General features: G+C 33.1%; 1 protein-coding gene across 2 annotated transcripts in view; it reads left to right on the top strand.

Annotated features, from left to right (window-relative positions):
• Window positions 1–1792: 1792 nt before the first annotated feature.
• Window positions 1793–19625, top strand: part of LOC150093566 (uncharacterized) — a 125313-nt gene continuing 107480 nt past the window's right edge. The window contains exons 1-4 of one of the 2 annotated variants that reach the window (XM_090412882.1): window positions 1793–2016; window positions 9826–10010; window positions 14537–14790; window positions 17839–17901. In XM_090412882.1, coding sequence (XP_090269008.1) covers window positions 1962–2016; window positions 9826–10010; window positions 14537–14790; window positions 17839–17901 — 557 coding nt within the window. In that variant the 5' untranslated portion in view covers window positions 1793–1961. Of the gene's footprint in view, window positions 2017–9825; window positions 10011–14536; window positions 14791–17838; window positions 17902–19625 lie in introns of those variants that run through there. The other variant, XM_090412883.1, reaches the window with a different exon arrangement.

Below are 19625 nucleotides of genomic sequence, written 5' to 3'. Positions count from 1 at the left end.
ATAGTAACCAGAAAGTAGGACTGCAATTTGCACAAGAGGCGAGGCTGGTGGATTTAGCCTCTTTGGAAATGAGATTTAGATTTATCTGTTTTACAATTGTTCCATGCTTCTATATATACCGCAAATAGTATTGGATTGCCTGTGCACAATTATTATTATTATTATTATTATTATTGAAAAACTAAGGTTTGAATATTGGGCTGAAATTTGAAAAGGATTTAGATCTGGAATGTGGAAAGATCATTCCGATGTGAAAAATAAATAGAATCTTTTAGGTCATCTGATTTGGTGATTTTTTTTTTTGTAATGTAACGTTGCCTGGTTACATTACAAAATTAGAGATTATGGTCTGAGTGTGTAGAATAGAGGTGAAAACAATTAAGAGTTATTAAAAGAAGTAAAGTAAGTACTTAACACCTTCTTAGATTTGTAAAACAAAATTAAAGAAATGTACTCTGGGCCATAGCCAGTGGGGCTCATTTGTGATCATTTTGGTAGAATTTCTAATGTAAGTGATTAGGTATCGGGAGTTAACAAAAATCTTCCAAAATTATACATTATAAATATCGTTCTTAGGGGTCCGATTGGCTTAAGGCCGGTTTCTGAAGAAAACCCAGTATGTGACACATTGACTACATAGGATTATTCTGGTTCAGTTCGGGTCGGTTGATGGGCTATTTTCTTTAGATCACTGCTTACTGACCTAAGTGAAATTGGAAAAAGGAAGCCAGTTGGAGAATTGGCAATTATAATCACCAGAATAATAACTTTATTGTTTGAGTTAATTGGAATTCTAACTTAGGTAAAAAAAAAATCAAAGAAATCAGTGACTTAGACGAGAAATAAGAAATCCTCAATAGGGAGGGAAACCTCAACCTAGATAAGGTGAAAATAAGAGATTCAAGATTTATCGTCATCTAGCAAGAAATATCAGAATATAAAAATAGCACATGACACTCTTGTGGTGGAGGTAATCATAGAATAATGTAGACAAAACGTGTGTTTAATTTTTCTGGTGTTATTTGATTTTCCTATCATGGAGACAGGGGCTTCAGAAAAGTCAAATAAAACGTAGGGCCATTCGATGAGAGTAAATAGAATCTTCGCTATGTTTCCATATTGCAATACGAATAATAAAATCGCATCTGCATGCTTCAATATATGTTTCTGTAAGTTTTAAGAAGTATAGACTGCTTGGGAAGAAATCAACGGACACTATAATGTGAGTAACAAACAGCCATGGCACACACCTTAATAAGATGCAGGACCTCCTTTTGGTGCGATGACTGCAGTCAGTGTGGTGACATTCATATCCAAAAACCACGCAGTTAAGCATTGAATATATTGAATAATATAAAGACATTTTTAATTAATAATTTGAATATTCACATGTTTTGATACAAACTTCAGATAAGAAGTGCTTAAAGAACGTTGTTCCTCCGCCATTAATATAAGTAATAAATATTGTCACACCTCTGAGAATGATTAGAATCAGATAAATCAATTAACATCTCGCGCTCTGAAACGCTTAGTATAAACACACACACACACACACACACACACACACACACACACACACACACACACACACACACACACACACACACACACACACACACACACACACACACACACACACATTGAATGAAGAAGCACTACTACCGTGTCGAGTGAATAACCCCTCTAAATAATACATATTCTAAATAAAGACTATCAGCCAGCGATCATTACAGCATCTCAAGGACTTCCCTCCAATCAGGAAATCCCAATGAAAGAAACCTGGGTAGAGTATCTGCATTTCAAGTACTCTCGGCGTGTACGATACGGCGTGTTCTAAAGCCAGTGTTTGCGACGACTAGTCTTCTCGAGTGATAATGCTTTTCCAATGAAGAAGTCGGTCAACAATCAACCTTCATTTCATCCGTTACAACTGAACTAGAACAGAATCTCTGTACTAAACCATGGATTTCTATACTGCCTTCGGAATTTTAATTCTCATCGTACTGCTTTTAGCTAGTAAGTTTGTGACTTTTACTTTGCTTATTTTTTGTATGGTAGAAAACTGCTTAAGATCCCGACCCAGTGATTATTAACCGTGTGTAAATTCTTTATTGCTAATCATCTGTTTAGCATTTTATATACATAATGATGAGAGAATAAAGATATGAGCGAGAAAAACTAGACGTAGCAAAAGAATTAGCCGTGGGAAGCGAATGACGCAATGCTTTGTGACTTCAGAGACAGAAAAAAAATAATCAAAGCTATTTAATTAATTAACTATTTTAAAATCAACGCTGTTTAATTAATTTTTACTAAATAACCAACATAATGTCATCATCGCTTGGAATTTTTATTCACTAAAACAGGCAAATTAGAGGATACACGCAATCAACAGCATAGTCCTCTAACCACACAGTCTTAAAATATCATGAAATAGTTTAAAAATGAAGTAATCAAAATACGTATAACAGGAAGAAAAGTAATAACAAAACTTTAAAGATACGTTTAGTTCAAAATATTCAAATAATAATAAGAATTATTATGTGAACTTTCCATCCAAAGCTATTGGTCTACCTGACTATAAAGTACAAAATTCGTACTCTGAAATAAAGTAAACAAATGTGTCTGTGACCACTCTTATATTCCGGAAGTGAAACCGGAACACCGAGAGGAGTTCCAATCCCCAAAATTATAGCTTAAGATCGAACTCAGTGGTTTACTGTATTTTATTGATGACGTAAAAACAAAACACCATTACTCGTTATTAAAAGAAACATACGTATTATTAACTACAGTGAAAATTATTTAATTGTAAATATTTCATCTTAAGTATCTTAGAACATCATCAGTACATTAGTTTAAACAATAATAGGAATAACATACAGTTAGAGCGTATGATTACAATAGAATCTCATTAAATGGGCATAACGTGTTACAGAAGCAAAAAAAAAAAAAACTAATAATAATTAGTTAACACAATTCTGTATGACAATTTCCCATACTTTAGGAATAGTAAGAACGTCGTTGCGGTTTAAGTTTGTGTAGTAGGGCTTAAGAACTTTCTTTGTATAAACGATCATGTTCATATAAAGATCTATGTAAAAGTTTAGACTTTTCCCAATGGCTCCTATGGTTTGGATTTTCAATTCCATGTTCAGAGAGGCCAGATTTCTGCAGTTTAAATAGGCGAATGTGGTCTTGGTGTTCCGAGATGCGTTTCTGAACAGACCTACCTGTCTGTCCAAAGTAAGACAATTTGCATGAGCATGGAATCTCATAAACACCAGGCGACATCAGAGGTGAGAGTTTGTCCTTAGGAGAAGGTAACAAGTTGTAAATTTGGTTGATAGGTTTGTAAGTAGTGGCAAAATTGTATTTCTTCATAATTTTAGAAAGACGTTCGGAGATGCCTTTGACGTAAGGTATGGGAATGCTATGGACTTCTTCCTGTCTGATTTGATGTGGGGAAAAGTGACTGATGATTTTTTGAGTTGTTTTAGGATTATATCCATTTAGGATGGCTGTATTTTTGATTACTTCTAATTCTTGGTTTAAAGATTCTTCAGAGGAGCAGAATTTGTGTGCTCTGGAAACTAGTGATTTAATAATTCCAGATTTCTGAGATGGATGATGAGTGGAAGAATTGGGAATGTAGCGACCGAGAATGTAGGCTTGCGAAAGACAGACGTGGCTATGGAACCGTCTTCTTTTCTTTGAATGTGTAAATCCAAAAAGGAGATACCCTGTGGAGATTCTTCTTCTAACGTAAAGTTGATACGATGATGAAGAAGGTTATTTTTATCTAGAAACAGTTGTAGTTCATACTCGGGATGATCCCAGACTGCAAATACGTCGTCGACATATCTTAGCCAAATTTTTTCTTTTGGTTCAAAAGTGAATATTTTTTCCTCATCAAGGTGTTCTAGAAACAAATTTGCTAGGTTTGGTGATAAAGGAGATCCCATTGTTGTTCCTTCTTCTTGCTTGTAAATTTGACCTTTCCAGGTGAAGTAACCTGATGCAATAACAAACTTGAACAATTCAACTATATCTGACGGAAATTTTTGAGTTATTAATTCTATTGTTTCTTTATGGGGAATGTGCGTGAAGAGGAAGACAATGTCGAAGCTGATTAACAAGTCAGCTTTTGAATGTTGAATGTCTTTCATTTTTGTGTGAAACTCTGTAGAAGTGTTGATTGAAGAGGCTGAGGGCGGAGGAGGTTAGATAAGAATCTTGATAACTTGTAAGTTGGACTGCTGATACAGTCTACGACGGGTCTGAGTGGAACATTAGTTTTGTGTAGTTTAGGTAAGCCATAAATTCTAGGGGGTCTTGCATGGTATGTCTTAAGTTTTTTGATTGTTTCTTCATCTAAGGAGGAAGTTTCATTAAGTAGCTTATTTAATTTTCTGAGTTGACGTTTTGTAGGATCATAATCCAATTTGGCGTAAATATTACAATCTCGAAGAAGTAAATTCATTTTGCGGTCATATGTTGAATTGTTCAAGTTTGTTATTGCATCAGGTTACTTCACCTGGAAAGGTCAAATTTACAAGCAAGAAGAAGGAACAGCAATGGGATCTCTTTTATCACCAAACCTAGCAAACTTGTTTCTAGAACACCTTGAGGAAAAAATATTCACTTTTGAACCCAAACCAAAAATTTGGTAAAGATATGCCGACGACGTATTTGCAGTCTGGGATCACCCCGATTATGAACTACATCTGTTTCTAGATAAAATTAACCTTCTTCATCATCGTATCAACTTTACGTTAGGAAAAGAATCTCCACAGGGTATCTCCTTTTTAGATTTACACATTCAAAGAAAAGAAGACGGTTCCATCGCCACGTCTGTCTTTCGCAAGCCTACATTCTCGGGTCGCTACATTCACGATTCTTCCACTCATCATCCATCTCAGAAATCTGGAATTATTAAATCACTAGTTTCCAGAGCACACAAATTCTGCTCCTCTGAAGAATCTTTAAACCAAGAATTAGAAGTAATCAAAAATACAGCCATCCTAAATGGATATAATCCTAAAACAACTCAAAAAATCATCAGTCACTTTTCCCCACATCAAATCAGACAGGAAGAAGTCCATAGCATTCCCATACCTTACGTCAAAGGCATCTCCGAACGTCTTTCTAAAATTATGAAGAAATACAATTTTGCCACTACTTACAAACCTATCAACCAAATTTACAACTTGTTACCTTCTCCTAAGGACAAACTCTCACCTCTGATGTCGCCTGGTGTTTATGAGATTCCATGCTCATGCAAATTGTCTTACTTTGGACAGACAGGTAGGTCTGTTCAGAAACGCATCTCGGAACACCAAGACCACATTCGCCTATTTAAACTGCAGAAATCTGGCCTCTCTGAACATGGAATTGAAAATCCAAACCATAGGATCCATTGGGAAAAGTCTAAACTTTTACATAGATCTTTATATGAACATAATCGTTTATACAAAGAAAGTTCTTAAGCCCTACTACACAAACTTAAACCGCAACGACGTTCTTACTATTCCTAAAGTATGGGAAATTGTCATACAGAATTGTGTTAACTAATTATTATTAGTTTTTTTTTTTTTTTGCTTCTGTAACACGTTATGCCCATTTAATGAGATTCTATTGTAATCATACGCCCTAACTGTATGTTATTCCTATTATTGTTTAAACTAATGTACTGATGATGTTCTAAGATACTTAAGATGAAATATTTACAATTAAATAATTTTCACTGTGGTTAATACGTGTGCTTCTTTTAATTATGATCTCATCACAGGTTTCGTAATTAAAATAAATAATAAATAAATAAAAATAAAAAATCCATTAATCATTGATAATTTTTTTCGAACTAATTACGTCACATGATATACAATATCAATGATGAAGAATAATCGCTAACAATACCAATAATAACATGTTTAACAGTGATATTTGCGTACCGGTCGTTAATTTTCGCTAACTCGGCTTTAACTTTAATAATTAAAGGTAATTAAATATAATATCGATGTACAGTGATAATTATAGTGATAACGAACTACAGTAATTAGCCACAACAACATAATAATCCATTCCAAGCATCTGCTAATTACAACCTGCACATATCACGCGCTGAATATAAAACTTTTATTTAATACTGCGGTTTCCGTATAGGCATGCGACTGTCAATACAGATCCTCTTCAATTCCCTGCGCATAGTTCGATGAGATATGGGTATGGAATAGACTTAATTAAACGATTCGGTCAACTGCTGCACACAGGGAGTTGCTCTGTTTGTCTTTACAAGTCTTCTCAGACAACGGCAATCACGTTCTGACAGACTGTCTTAGCAACAAAGTTACATCTCTTAGTCAAACAAACTGTATTATTTTTCCACTGGTTAACCACCCGAGATATCTCACCTTTTGAGAAACCTGCTGTTTTCCAAGCCATGGCTCTAGCCACACGGGCACCAAAAATAATCCCTTTATCGAATTCCAAAAGATCCTTTGTTTTTCCCATTGTGATTAACACTATTGGCGAGTATTGACCAGCAGCATTCTTGAATAGTTGCCTTAGAACACGTGGTGACGCACGTGACCAAGTATTTTTCATATACGTTGCGTAAGTAACGATTATATATCTGCATAAAGATTTCTGATTCAGTGATCGCTATGTGTAGATCTATCAGCGTTGGCAGAGAACTTTAGGAAACAGTTTTCGTCAATGGCATACAACTTCAACACCCTAACATGAATCAATGGCCTGCACGCAATTGTAACATTGCTGGAGGATTTCATCCGCTTTGCACATTATTATAATATTTTTCATTCATCATCGAAGGCATTTTCTGTTTGTACAATTAATTCAGTTAAGTATTTCTCTCTAAGCAAAGAACAACAACAAATAATAATAATATAATAAGAGAGAGAGAGAGAGAGAGAGAGAGAGAGAGAGAGAGAGAGAGAGAGAGAGAGAGAGAGAGAGAGAGAGAGAGAGAGAGAGAGAGAGAGAGAGAGAGAGAGAGCTTCGCACAGGATCCTCAGAAAATTTTGAAGAATGACCTCAGGTTATCTCACCACATAAATGCAATATCGAATATCATCCTTGCATCTTTTTGATAAGTTCTTTTCATCAACTTCTATCAGCAGGATATCACTCGCCACTTCCTATCTTTTGAGCTTTGCATATCACGGGCTTTCTCTCTCTCTCTCTCTCTCTCTTTCTCTCTCTCCCGCTTCGTATCATACAACATGCTATAATTGCGATACAATTTTTGCAAGTCATATTTGGATCCCTTTGATTATGACAAGAGTTATCATAATTAACTTTCACTATTTGTGATATCAACAATTATCTCCTGTTATTTTCATCACTCGGAATAGTTTCACCAAGAAAATTCTCCATTCGACCTCTGTTGGTCAAAGTGTAAAATGCTACATTTCACACCATATGATCCTCAAATTACTCAATTTAAACCGAGGCGAGGGAAAAAACAAACAAACTAACAAAAGAAAACAACATAAACACTATTTGCTATATATAGAAACCAAAATTGTGCATAACAAAGGCGAAGATAAGTTTCAAACTGAATTATGCATTCAGTCTATGCCGTGAAATGAATACAATAATTATAATTAATCATGCATCGAAAACCGAGTCATTTGCTTTGTTATTGAATTGGGAATGCCTCATTTCAATTTTAAACATCAGCTTCAACTTCCGAAACTTTAATTGTAACATTGAAGTGGGATTCGTGAAATCGACATCTAATATACCCACCTCCTATCCACACATACCGACCTAAAATTTGCAAGTATCACGAGGAGAATAAAGGATTACAATCAGGAGAAGGTTGTTGAAATTTGAAAAAAATACAAACAATAACTCCTGAGAAATACAGATGAAGACAACGCAATCTTTTTTTTTTTCAACGATTTCCCATCTTACTTGAGAAAAAGATGCCTCCACATGTTAAGCAAAAACATTCTCGGTCTGATTGCTTGGTGCCCATTTTTATTTACCCATTTGTAACAGGAACACGTGAATTAATACATACCAACCATATCGAATGTGTCCATCAAGCTTGCAAGATTATTCGAGGAGAAATGGCGTTTTCATACTAGAAGACTTTACCACCTAAAAGATACAGAGTAATCATGATGGTTGAAAAATAACTTAGACATGTATGGAAATAGCACATGATCTTCGATGAAAGACACAGCAATTGTTCTAGGAGGTTGTATTTCTAAACATTAATCCACAACTTTGTGTCCTTCAGAATTCCTTGAGGTCATTCCTTCATCATTAGAGACTGAAGCATAATTTTATCACGTGAATTCCACGCACGAAAGATTACACTTATGCAATTTTAATAGCATGGGTGGGATAAGGGTGGTATAATCCGGTTCCTGCGCTTTTGAAACAGGTCAAATGTAGAACTTTTTCCAACCATTTCAGGCATCCAATTAGATAAGGTGATAATTTTGCAAGTTATAGTTGTGGTTTGTGATATGAATGGGATTAGCTAACAATAATATGCTTTCTTAAAGATTAAAACGATTTGTAGTCATATTATGAAGTCTATTTTCCTGGGTTTCCGCCTTATAAAACGTTTCAAATGTTTTAAAGGTTAAATTTAATTCAAGAAATCGAAATTATTTCCGCCTCACGCGATTTAATATCACGTGGAAATCTAAGTTTATTATTTTATTTCCCTAATAAATATTGAGTTAGGATTTTTATTTCAGATTTATCATTATTGTTATTATTACAGTGAAAAAAAGTCTCCTAATTAGTTCAAAAAGAAGATCACAATAAAAATGAATGTGAACCATCAAGACAGATACATTAACACCAGAATATATCTGCAATTTCACTCGGACCTTTCAGATCATTCATTTGACCTTCCAAACATCATCAGCCTACTCCCAAAACAGCAATCAAATAAATAATAATAATAATAAAAAATATCTAACCGGTGCCATCCTTAGATAAGTTCATTAAATAGCTTCGAGGATGCAAGCAGACATTACATCTCAACCGAGATCAACAGAAAAAAAATATTTATTACATCGAAGTGCTGTAGTTACAGCGGTTAAAAACATTAAAAGCAAAAAATTGTAAAATATATATAACTTATTGTTATCCTATAAATGCTGTTAAAAATGTAATCTTATCCAATTGCAAACTATAAATTACCATCTATAATAACTATTACTAACAAATTATACAAAAAAAAGAGGAAAAAATTTGTATGAAACTCACTGTAAAAAAAAAGCTAGAAAAACATGTTTTGTAAATGTATAATATGCAATCATGACTTTAATAAAAAAATTATTGAATGAAAATATACTATTATTATTATTATATATATGTAATTATAAAATTTTGTAATTTCTATGATTTTCTAATGTAATTATTATATGTATGCAAGACATAATAAAGCAAAAAAATATTATTATTATTATTATTGCACCATCTGTGTAGTCTGCAAACTCATATATACTGTACTTGCACTCTCCTCTTCCTCCTCCTCTTCCGCTCTATACGTTTTGCGTAATTGACAAATCTTAACAAAATTTCACCACTTCTATTTGAGCACTCGTCTTCATTTGGGAAGATTGTAAAAGATTTTAAAGATTTTCTCTTGTAAACGATTTTCATTAATAGACGTCGTTCAAGCTAAACTCGTTCCAACTAATGCACAATGGAAGCGCCGATTACTTTTCAACTTTCAAAAATTATCTAAATCACACCGGTTCAAGCTGATTTAATTGATTACATCTGAAAAAGCTGAACTGTTATACATCTGGCTTACCATTATAATTGCAGGTAATTTTCAGCGCATGAAATGGATGTTTGCTTATTTTTATCTTCGATATCGACGAGCCCACTCCAAGCGTCGCTTCGATCTGTATGATTTTGAAGTAGACCGAGATCCATATAAGATTGGTCTTCTTTCGACGCCTGAAGAAAATTTGCTGGAATTTCCTCAAAAAGAATCTCATCTTCAAGATGTGAGTATACTGCTGTACTCTAGTTGTGTATTGAATTATTAGGCATCGTTGACTTTTTATGGAATTCCAGTTACAAAACGTAACGTGATTCTTTATTACCCACCTTGTTGTTCATTACTTTAACTGACTTTAAACAGAGGAAATGATTTTGTTTCAGTTATAACTTTCAGCTATAGTGTTCTCCACATTAAATATTTGAACATGAATGGTGAGGTGCTCTACGCTGTAAGAGCAACGGTCATCCATTAGTAACAATATGTGACAACTACTGAGCAGAATATGTTCCTGTAGTCATGCTTTACATCGAATTAAAGATTAAAGAAATGAACTTCAATAGTTTGTGACACGGCACTTGACTCTTCCCTAACAAAATCACACTGCCGTTCACATAAAAACAAATGAACAGTTGTCAGAAGAAACGCGGTTTGTCATTTTTTAAACATTCAAACAGGTTTCCGAATAAATAAGAAATAAGGCTTTTTGATTAATAGAGAAATAATATGATCGAATGTTTGATAAATATGACATTGTGAAAAATAATTAGAACAGTGAAGAAATCATAAAAATTAAAATGATGCGAGGTAACAGTTGCTATTCAGTTATTCGCTATTAATATTATGGTAAGAATTTGTATTATGAAAACTTCAGAAATGCTGAAAATATTGAGTATTCCGTTAATTTCCCCAAAATAATTTCCCAGTAATAAGTAATCTTATTTAATGTTAATTTTCTAATAATAATTAATCTATAACCTATTGATACATGTGGAAGTTCATATGTATATATATATATGAACTTTCATATATATATATTTTTTTTTCTCTCTCTCTCTCTCTTTCTCTCTTTCCCTTTGGTCTATTAGTAACATAAGATCTACCTCTTATGGCAGCCAATATCTTTCCACCCTAAATAGGTACTCTTTGCATTTCTCTCTATGTTCCTTGATCTTTTCATTTATGCTATAAATATCTAGTTCTTTTCTGATGTCTTCATTTCTTAAATGGTTCAATTTTGTGCATCGTTTAATTGCTCTTAAAATCTCATCTCTGCAGCTTGTATTTTACTTTCATCTTTCATTTTTAACCATCCGTGTTTCTGAACCATATAACAAAGGGAGCGACCATTTCTTTGTAGAATTTCAGTTGAGTTTAATTTCAGTTGAACCTTACATTTACCCCAACAGTTATTTATTAATTTTGAGAAATTGGGATGTAAATATTCTCAACCACATTTCCAAAAATCTGTATTTATGCCATCTAATCCGGTTGATTTTCCATTTTTTGATACTTTTATTGCTTCTTCCAATTTTATTGATTCCGTATCAGTACTGAGTTTTTCATTATAATTTTCTGTTATTAAATCTGGGTCATACCACAAATTCTTATGTTCTATCCATTGTTTCTCTTGTATTATTTGCGCTGTATCTCTTTCTTCGTTGTTTAATTATCATAATTTTTGTAGGCTATATCTTGCCTTCCACGTATGTCTTCTATTTTATTAATAAATCTGACCCAAGCGTCTTGGTAAGCTTTTTGTACTATGGTTTTAGCTATATTTCTTTGTTTTTGTATATGTCTTCTGTTTCCTTTGTATGTTTTGAAGGAATGATTTGTATGGCATTTGTTTTGCGTTTATTGCATTTTCTTTATCTGTGTTCCTGATTTTTGTTGTTTTTCTTTTTAATATTTTATTTTTCTTTCCAAGGACTTCGGAGGCTGCTTTATGGATTATCTTTATTAAAGTTTTCCATCAATTATTTGAGCTTCTTTTAGGTAATCTGTTAATCGTGATTGATACAGCATTCTAATGCTTTCTTCTTGCAATACAAGTAGATATACTTTATATACTTGTTCTATTTCTTGATTTTTTTCTTATTTATTTCCTTTCCTCCTTTTCTTAGCATTTCTGTTTTAGACACCACTAAATAATGACTGAAAATATTTCAATTCGCACTTAAACATGTACATCTCTCACACGTGGAGCTAGTTTCTTATTAGTAATGATATAATCAATTATAAATCTTGTCCCTCTGTCATTCCAAGTATGTTTATTTATATTCTTATTTTCTAACAAAAAACAGTTGTTATTTTAAATTATTGAAAGTACAGAAGTCTAATAGTTCTTGACCATTGTTATTCCTGCAAATTTTTCGCTATTTTTCTAAGACATTTTCGATTGGATTATTTCTATCTCTGGCATTAATATCTCCTGCTATTAATAAATTAGTCATTTTTATTTCATTTATTTAGCTGTTTTTGTAGTTCCTTATAAAATTGTTCGGAATGCTCTTTCTTGACTTCTTCAGGGGCATATACTCCGATGATATTTAAGTAGCTTCTATTTATTTTTAATTTAACTGTTATAATTCATTATTTACAAAGTTGTACTTTCGTATTCTAATTTTTCGTTTATTATGTTAAAAATGTCCTCACCTTTTGTAGACACTGAATTCTTTGCAAAAAAAGAAACTGATTTACTATTTGATCTTCATTAATAAAACGGACGAATGGTAAGAGTTGCGTCTTGTTGGTAATGTCTGTTGACTCATCAACTTGCAATGCAAAATTTGAGTTTATTACTGCATACATTTTTCTCGATATCAGAAGACATTTCTATAATATGCCTGTGAACTGTATCGTTGGACAGAGCAATCTTGCTTATTTTCATTGCTGTTTCCTAGCATTGTCATGACCAATTTTTTGCATGCAGGCAAAATAAGTGACTCACCTAAAGTATGATCTTTCATATTTTTTGCTATCAGTTCTGAGACTTGATAAGAAGGGATTTGAGCTTTATTAGAAACAGTCATTATACTTTTAAAAGAATTTGCCGCTTTTGTTTGCTGTTCAGACAATCTCTTGAAAAAACTTAGAGATTTATCTTGTAAATTAGAGTGTATAGTTTTAAAATGTTTACTCAATTTACTAGGAAGCAATGATTCATTTGCCATTTTACATCCACATACTAAACATAGCGGCAAAGGATGATCTTCACTTCCGGTCCAAGTGAAACCAAAGCTTAAATAACTTTCATTATATTTGCGAGTAGGCCGCGATTTTGTTTTCTTACTTGCACTTAACTTTTGCTCACTTCCAGAATCTGATTCTTCAATATCACGCTTCTTTTTGAGAAATCTATCCATTTTATTTGGGTGTATTTATCGGAAAATAAGTAGTATGCACATAACATCCACTTCCAACACTTTTAAAATAAGTAATATACACAACAAGAATAAACCATATTCTTGTTCTCTTTGCAAGAAAAACCGCTGTTAATTAACATAATAATGATGTGTTGACAAAAAGAGCGGTATATCCGTAATGAAAAGGCATAATAGAGTAACTATATTTATTTTTATATCTGGACACATATTTCTCTGGAATACCACAGGGCGCACCCCGAAATCTTCTAGGGCACACCAGTGCGCCCTGGCGCACCCTTTGACAACCACTGCTCTAAGCTCTTAGAGAGAATAGGACCAATTCTGTAGACATCATTTCCCCCCCACGAAATAGGTTTGCCAAGTAATCTGACCTTTGACTTAACAAAAAGATTAGAGTGATATTTAGTCTGCTAGATCAAAGTGCACGATAATATGGTAGACAAGTGCAGCCATCTCGTTTTATTAATCCGAACTGATATTACTGTGTTAATTCTAGCGTAGATTTTTCTGAATTGCTAAGTTAAAACAGAATTTTTGGAAATAGGAAATCGACTTTTATGAGATGAAAATTGACTAACACACTGGATAATGCCGAAAACAAACTGCTTAAAAAAGCTCGCATTGTCGGTGTTAGGAATCAATTCAATAGATCTTTTTCCTGTCAAACTAGCGCCATTGATGTTAAGATGCTGCTGATCAGTCATTATATTACATTTCGGATAAAAAAAAATACTTACACTAAAAAATAAAAATAACTTCAATATATTTCACTACCAACTAACTGTCTACTTCTTATTATAAGCCCTTATCCCCTCATCACTATGGAAAACAAATATTAAGACTAATATTTGTTTTCATGGGAAAAATATCCCACTTAATTTCAATTTCACAAGTCCGGTTTGATATTCTCCAAAGCACAACAATTATCTTTTCATTTATTTAATATAACAGGTTATGTTATATTAGTTAACAAACTGTCCTTCGAAAAAGCCCCAATGTCCATCCGCGCCAATGTATCAAAGCATAAGCAGAGAGGACGTAGTTACTGACCTTGAGAGAAAATCTTTATTCAGCCGGTCCTATGATCTGTGAAAAACAGAATGATATTCATTCCTTCATTCATTATGTTGTCCTTCCCTCCCAAAAACAAACAAATAAACAAACAGAAAACAATTTTTAAGTGATAACAAAAAATTCCAGCAGTACTAACAAATATGTTCTGCATTTTGTAGTTGAGTATTCTGAGAAAAAAAAAAAAATCACAGATATTTCTACTTGAATATGCAAGTTGATCTTAACGTTGATTGATTAGTAACTCATTCAAAACCAAGCTCTAATAGTTTCCCTTATTATTTCACTGCAGGGAGCAGATGAAGTTACCTTCTATGGGGTGAACTCCAGAAAGCAGTATCTCTTAGCACGCATTGCACGTGGACCTAATCAGCAAGCGGAAGCCTGGCTCTACGTTACATTGGAGAATGGAAAATCCTATACATTGCCTGAAGGCATTGTAATCAGACAATCTGGGGATCCGCGTGCTTATACAGCTGGAGGTTTGAAGATTCAATGCCTTTGTCCAATGAGGAAGTGGAGGATTTTCTTCAATGGGATGCTAAGGTAAATTAATATAAAAAGAAAGTAAACGGTGCAGCATCTTACACCGTTGTATTTATAGAATATTCATCGTTTTTTCTTGAATTACTTTGAATGTTGGCTTTAATCTTAAAACGAATATTCATATATTATTAATTTATAATTTTTTCGACAATTCGAAGGACCCTAATTACAAACATTCAATAGAAAATTGAATAAAATTCAATAGAAAAGATTCTAGTATTGATTCTTTAGAAAGAATCAATACTAGAACTTATGAATGAAAGACGAAAAAAGAAAAGTACACAACAGTATAGAATACTCAGTAAAATTATAAAAAATGAATGCAGGAAGGCTAAAGACAAGTGGATAAATGAAAAATGTAAAGAAATAGAGGAATTGGACAACAAACACGATAGTAAAGAAATGCATAAATCAATCCAAGCCCTGACAAATGAAAAGAAAAATTTCAACCATAATCCTTGTATAAAAGATCAAAATGCAAAAATGCTACTAGAGAGACACAAGATATCATAAAAAGGTGGAAAGAATATGGAAAAGAACTGTTTGACTTTGATCGCACAGACGCACCAGATATACAAAATATGGATGGTGAACCAATTACATATGAAGAAATGGAATATGCTCTGAGTCAAATGAAAACAGGTAAAACACCAGGCCCTGATCAGATCCCTATTGAATTGTTAAAGAAATTAAATGAAAACACAATTAATGACCTAAAGGTTATTTTTAATAACATGTAGGATACATCTCTGATGATCTAAGGAAATCCATCTTTGTCACAATTCCCAAAATTCCAAGAACTTTTGAATGTTCAGAATATAGACTAATAAGTTTAACAAGTCATGTTACAAAAATTATTGCTGAGAATAATCCTAGAAAGAATAAAAGGCACTTTGTCAGTAGAAATAGAAGACACTCCATCAGGTTTTCAAAAAGACAAAAGATACAAGAGAAGGATTTTCAATTTGAAAACATTATGTGAAAGAAGCCTCGATAACCAGAAAAGCATATATCTTTGTTTTATTGATTACACCAACGCATTTGATTCAATAGATCACAAGAAATTAATACATATCCTACAGAATAATGGGTTAAAAGGAAAAGATCTACGTATAATTATAAATATATACTGGAATCAAATGGCCTCAATAAGATATAAAAATACATATTCTGGCAACTTTGAAATCAAAAAAGGAGTAAGGCAAGGAAGAGTCTTATCACCCTTACTGTACAATATATATAGTGAGCAAGTTTTTACGAATATTTCAGAACTGAAGGGTGTAAAAGTCGGAGGTAGGAACTTCAACAACTTCAGGTATGCAGATGACACAGTTCTTATAGCTGAATCTGAAGATGATCTTCAAAACTTAATCACAGAAATTTACAGCAGCAGCTTAGACATAGGATTTTCTTCAATGGGACTAATTATTAACCTAAAGAAAACAAAGTGCATGATTATATCAAAAGAACCAATAAATAAGAAATTAAACATAACTGTTAACAAAAAGAAAATTGAACAGGTTCAGTCTTTTATGTATTTGGGACAAATGTTTACAGACAGAGGAAATTCCCTTAAAGAAATAAAAAGGAGAATAGAGATAACAAGAAAAGCCTTTACTGATCTGAAAACTGTTCTAACATCCAGAGAGATTAATATAGACATAAGAAAAAGATTAATAAAAGGCTATATCTGGTCAAGCCTTCTCTACAACAGTGAAACATGGACTCTAAATAAAGAAGCAGAGAAAAAAATTAGAAGCTTTCGAAATTTGGACCATCAGAAGAATGTTGAAAATGAATGGACAGAGAAAATTAAAAAAGATGTTTTAAAGAAAGGAAAAATGAAAAGAACATTAATGAAAATAATTAAGGAGCGAAAGCTTAAATATTTTGGACATCTAACTAGACAAGAAGCCATTCAGAAATTAATATTAAAAGGGAAATTGGATGAAAAAAGAGGGAGAGATAGACCCAGGAGAATGTGGTTTGAAGACATTAAGGATTGGACTCGCTTGAATTACCATAAATGTTCCAGAGCAGCAAAAGAAAGAAAAAGGTTCCGTGACATGGTTGCCAACCTCCTTCTAGGGGATGACACTTGAAGAAGAAGAATTAGAAAGAAGAAGAAGGATAATTAGAATCAGGAAGAAACTCCTAAAAATTCCATATTTAGCTATCCATTCCCCTATTCCCGTATTATGAACTAGAATATGATCGTTTCGTTCTAAAGAGAAAGTGGAATAGCCTCCAGCATCCAGTTGAACTATCGCATCTGCATAACTTATTTAGTGTATATACTTAATTCTTTTGTTCCTCAGAATGAAGAGTCAGTCTTCGAAAGGAAAAATAAAGTTTTTTTTTTCTTCACAAATAGTGAACTTCTTCACAAAATAGTAAAATTCTTTTACATGAAATAATTATTTGAGCCAATAAGCCATCAGTCGTATATCAGAATATATACTGTATTTGGTTTAGAGATAAACCATAGAAACTCATGGTACTATACCATACAAGATTAGCTAGTGCTTTACAAAACACCATTGGGTGGCTTTTACTTATGATTACTGTGATAGACGAATATATTTCCACATATTTGTGTTAAATTATAATAATTTCAGTTTTATGTATATTCAGTAGTGATCACTAATTCTTTCTTTAATAAGTCACATTTCAGAATATATCAATCATCTGCAGGTATATACTGGGTAGGGGACAGAAGGGTTGTGATAAACACCTAGAACAAAAATGATATTAAAGCAGGTGATATAACCGAAAGTATCTTAAAACCCTCTACCATTCCCCCCTCATGTTTTCAAATTGTAATAATTGTTCTTTTTCTTATAGGATATATAAGAAGACATGTCAGACATGTCTACTTAATCAGCGCTTTCACGATTCAATGCATCTCATGTCGCTCAAAGAGCAAACAATTAACAGACAATTTATGTTGTTGTTGTTGTTTTTTAATTATACGATGTTGGTACAGTATACGTCGTGCTAAAAACTGTTCAATGAATTGATTTTAATAGTTTTTTTTTTTTTTTTCAGAGAAGTTCCAAATGGAGAAAATATGCTTGAAGAGAAATATGTCCATGTGAAATTTGCATTCCTGTAAGATTTTCTTCTGATATTGTTTTTATTTAGTCGGTTTTTTAAAAAAACAAAAGATTACTTTATATTAGTAATAATATTATTTTCCAGGCTTTCATGGATTTACGAGACTTATTATGGGAGGCCAACTTTTCTGCAGATAGCGGTGTGCAGTATACCTTACTTAACGTGGGTGCCTTCACAACCCTTGTGCAGTAATTCGTCACCACTGATGTATATATATATGGGGGGAGCTCTTCCCCCTTGACGCCTACGGCGTCCAACCCTCCCTCCCCTCAGAGTTCCGAACTGGTAGATCGGTTCTCCTTGAATTCTGATGACTCAAATTTTGAAGATGCGACACTCAGGGTAGCCCCTGAATTTCAAAACGTTTCAAATAACTTGACAGAAAACGTGACACAAAAACTTTTTTTGTCAAGTTATTTGAAACATTTTGACTTTACAAAAAAGACTTATAATTTTATATTATAGAGTAAACATCACTAGCGTCGCTTGCCCATTTAGGCTGTATGCCGTCGTGTAGCTTGTGCAACCCTCGCTACAAAATTCACGTCTATTTGCATTTTTATCGATGTTTTGAGAGTGCGTAGCGCATCGGCGCTCATCTTATTTTTTTCCAATGCAATTAACTGTAGGATAACTTTGAATACTTTAATTTATTAATTAATATAATTTTCAATACGGAAAGCATAAAAGTCAAATGAACAACAGCTATGCTTCACTCGCACCGTTTGTGGGAGAAGCACAAACGGTTTACGCTTCGGGGTGAGATTAGATTATCATTGGCAAATACTAGAGCGAGGCACGCTTAATTTGAATTCTGATATAATTTTTAAATATAGCCATATAACAGGCACAGAAATATTAAAAGTAATCACATCGGAAATTATTATTTACCGTATTGAACAAAAGAAATTACGAAATAATTCGTTTTACTTATTTATACACAAGTTCCTACTTTCTTCGATTATAATAATGCAATCCGCATGATTGTATGATTGTTATTTTAGAAAATTATTATTTTCACAGATTGAATCAAAAAAAGGCTGAAATAACTCTTTTTACTTATTTATAGACAAGTTCCAACCTCTTTCGACTATAATCCTAGCAGGAAAAGGGATACTCAGTAGATCGTCAACACTGTTTCCATTGTAAATGTAGCCAAAAAAAAGCTATCAATTATTTAAAGAATAATACTTGTCTGTATCGGTGTTCTTCTAAACACGTTAATTCACATTTCAGGCATGCAAAACAGATGAAACTGAGAAAACAACAACAACAGCTTATGATAAATGACAACAGTCAATAGGATTTGTTGAGACAATAACCAATCACAGGCACTGATTTCTGGGTGCTATTGTCTCAGCGCTCACTCCGCATCGCCTTCTGGGAGGTTTAAAACCACTGGAACGTTAAGAATATGACCAGCGACGCCATCTGTACTACTTCTTTTTAAAGGGCTCAAAGGTGTCCGTATTTGTGACCCAAGCTATTAACCAGAACGTGATGCAATGTTTATACGTAGAAAAGTGTTCTCTTCATAGAGCACGCCCCCCCCTCTCTCTCTCTCTATATATATATATATATATAAATCAGTAATATGTTCTTCAGGCATAAAAATATACATAAGTACACATGAGAAGTAAGAGGAACAAAATCAATAATAGATCACACTATTATTGACAACAAAGTAAATAATAATATCATGAATACAAGGGTTTTTA

Source organism: Typopeltis vanoorti, chromosome 23 (genome assembly GCF_054136105.1).
Source record: "Typopeltis vanoorti isolate ZY-2024b chromosome 23, IOZ_Tvanoo_1.0, whole genome shotgun sequence".
Taxonomy (NCBI): Eukaryota; Metazoa; Arthropoda; class Arachnida; order Uropygi; family Thelyphonidae; genus Typopeltis; species Typopeltis vanoorti.
This window is presented reverse-complemented; position numbering and strand designations above follow the sequence as displayed.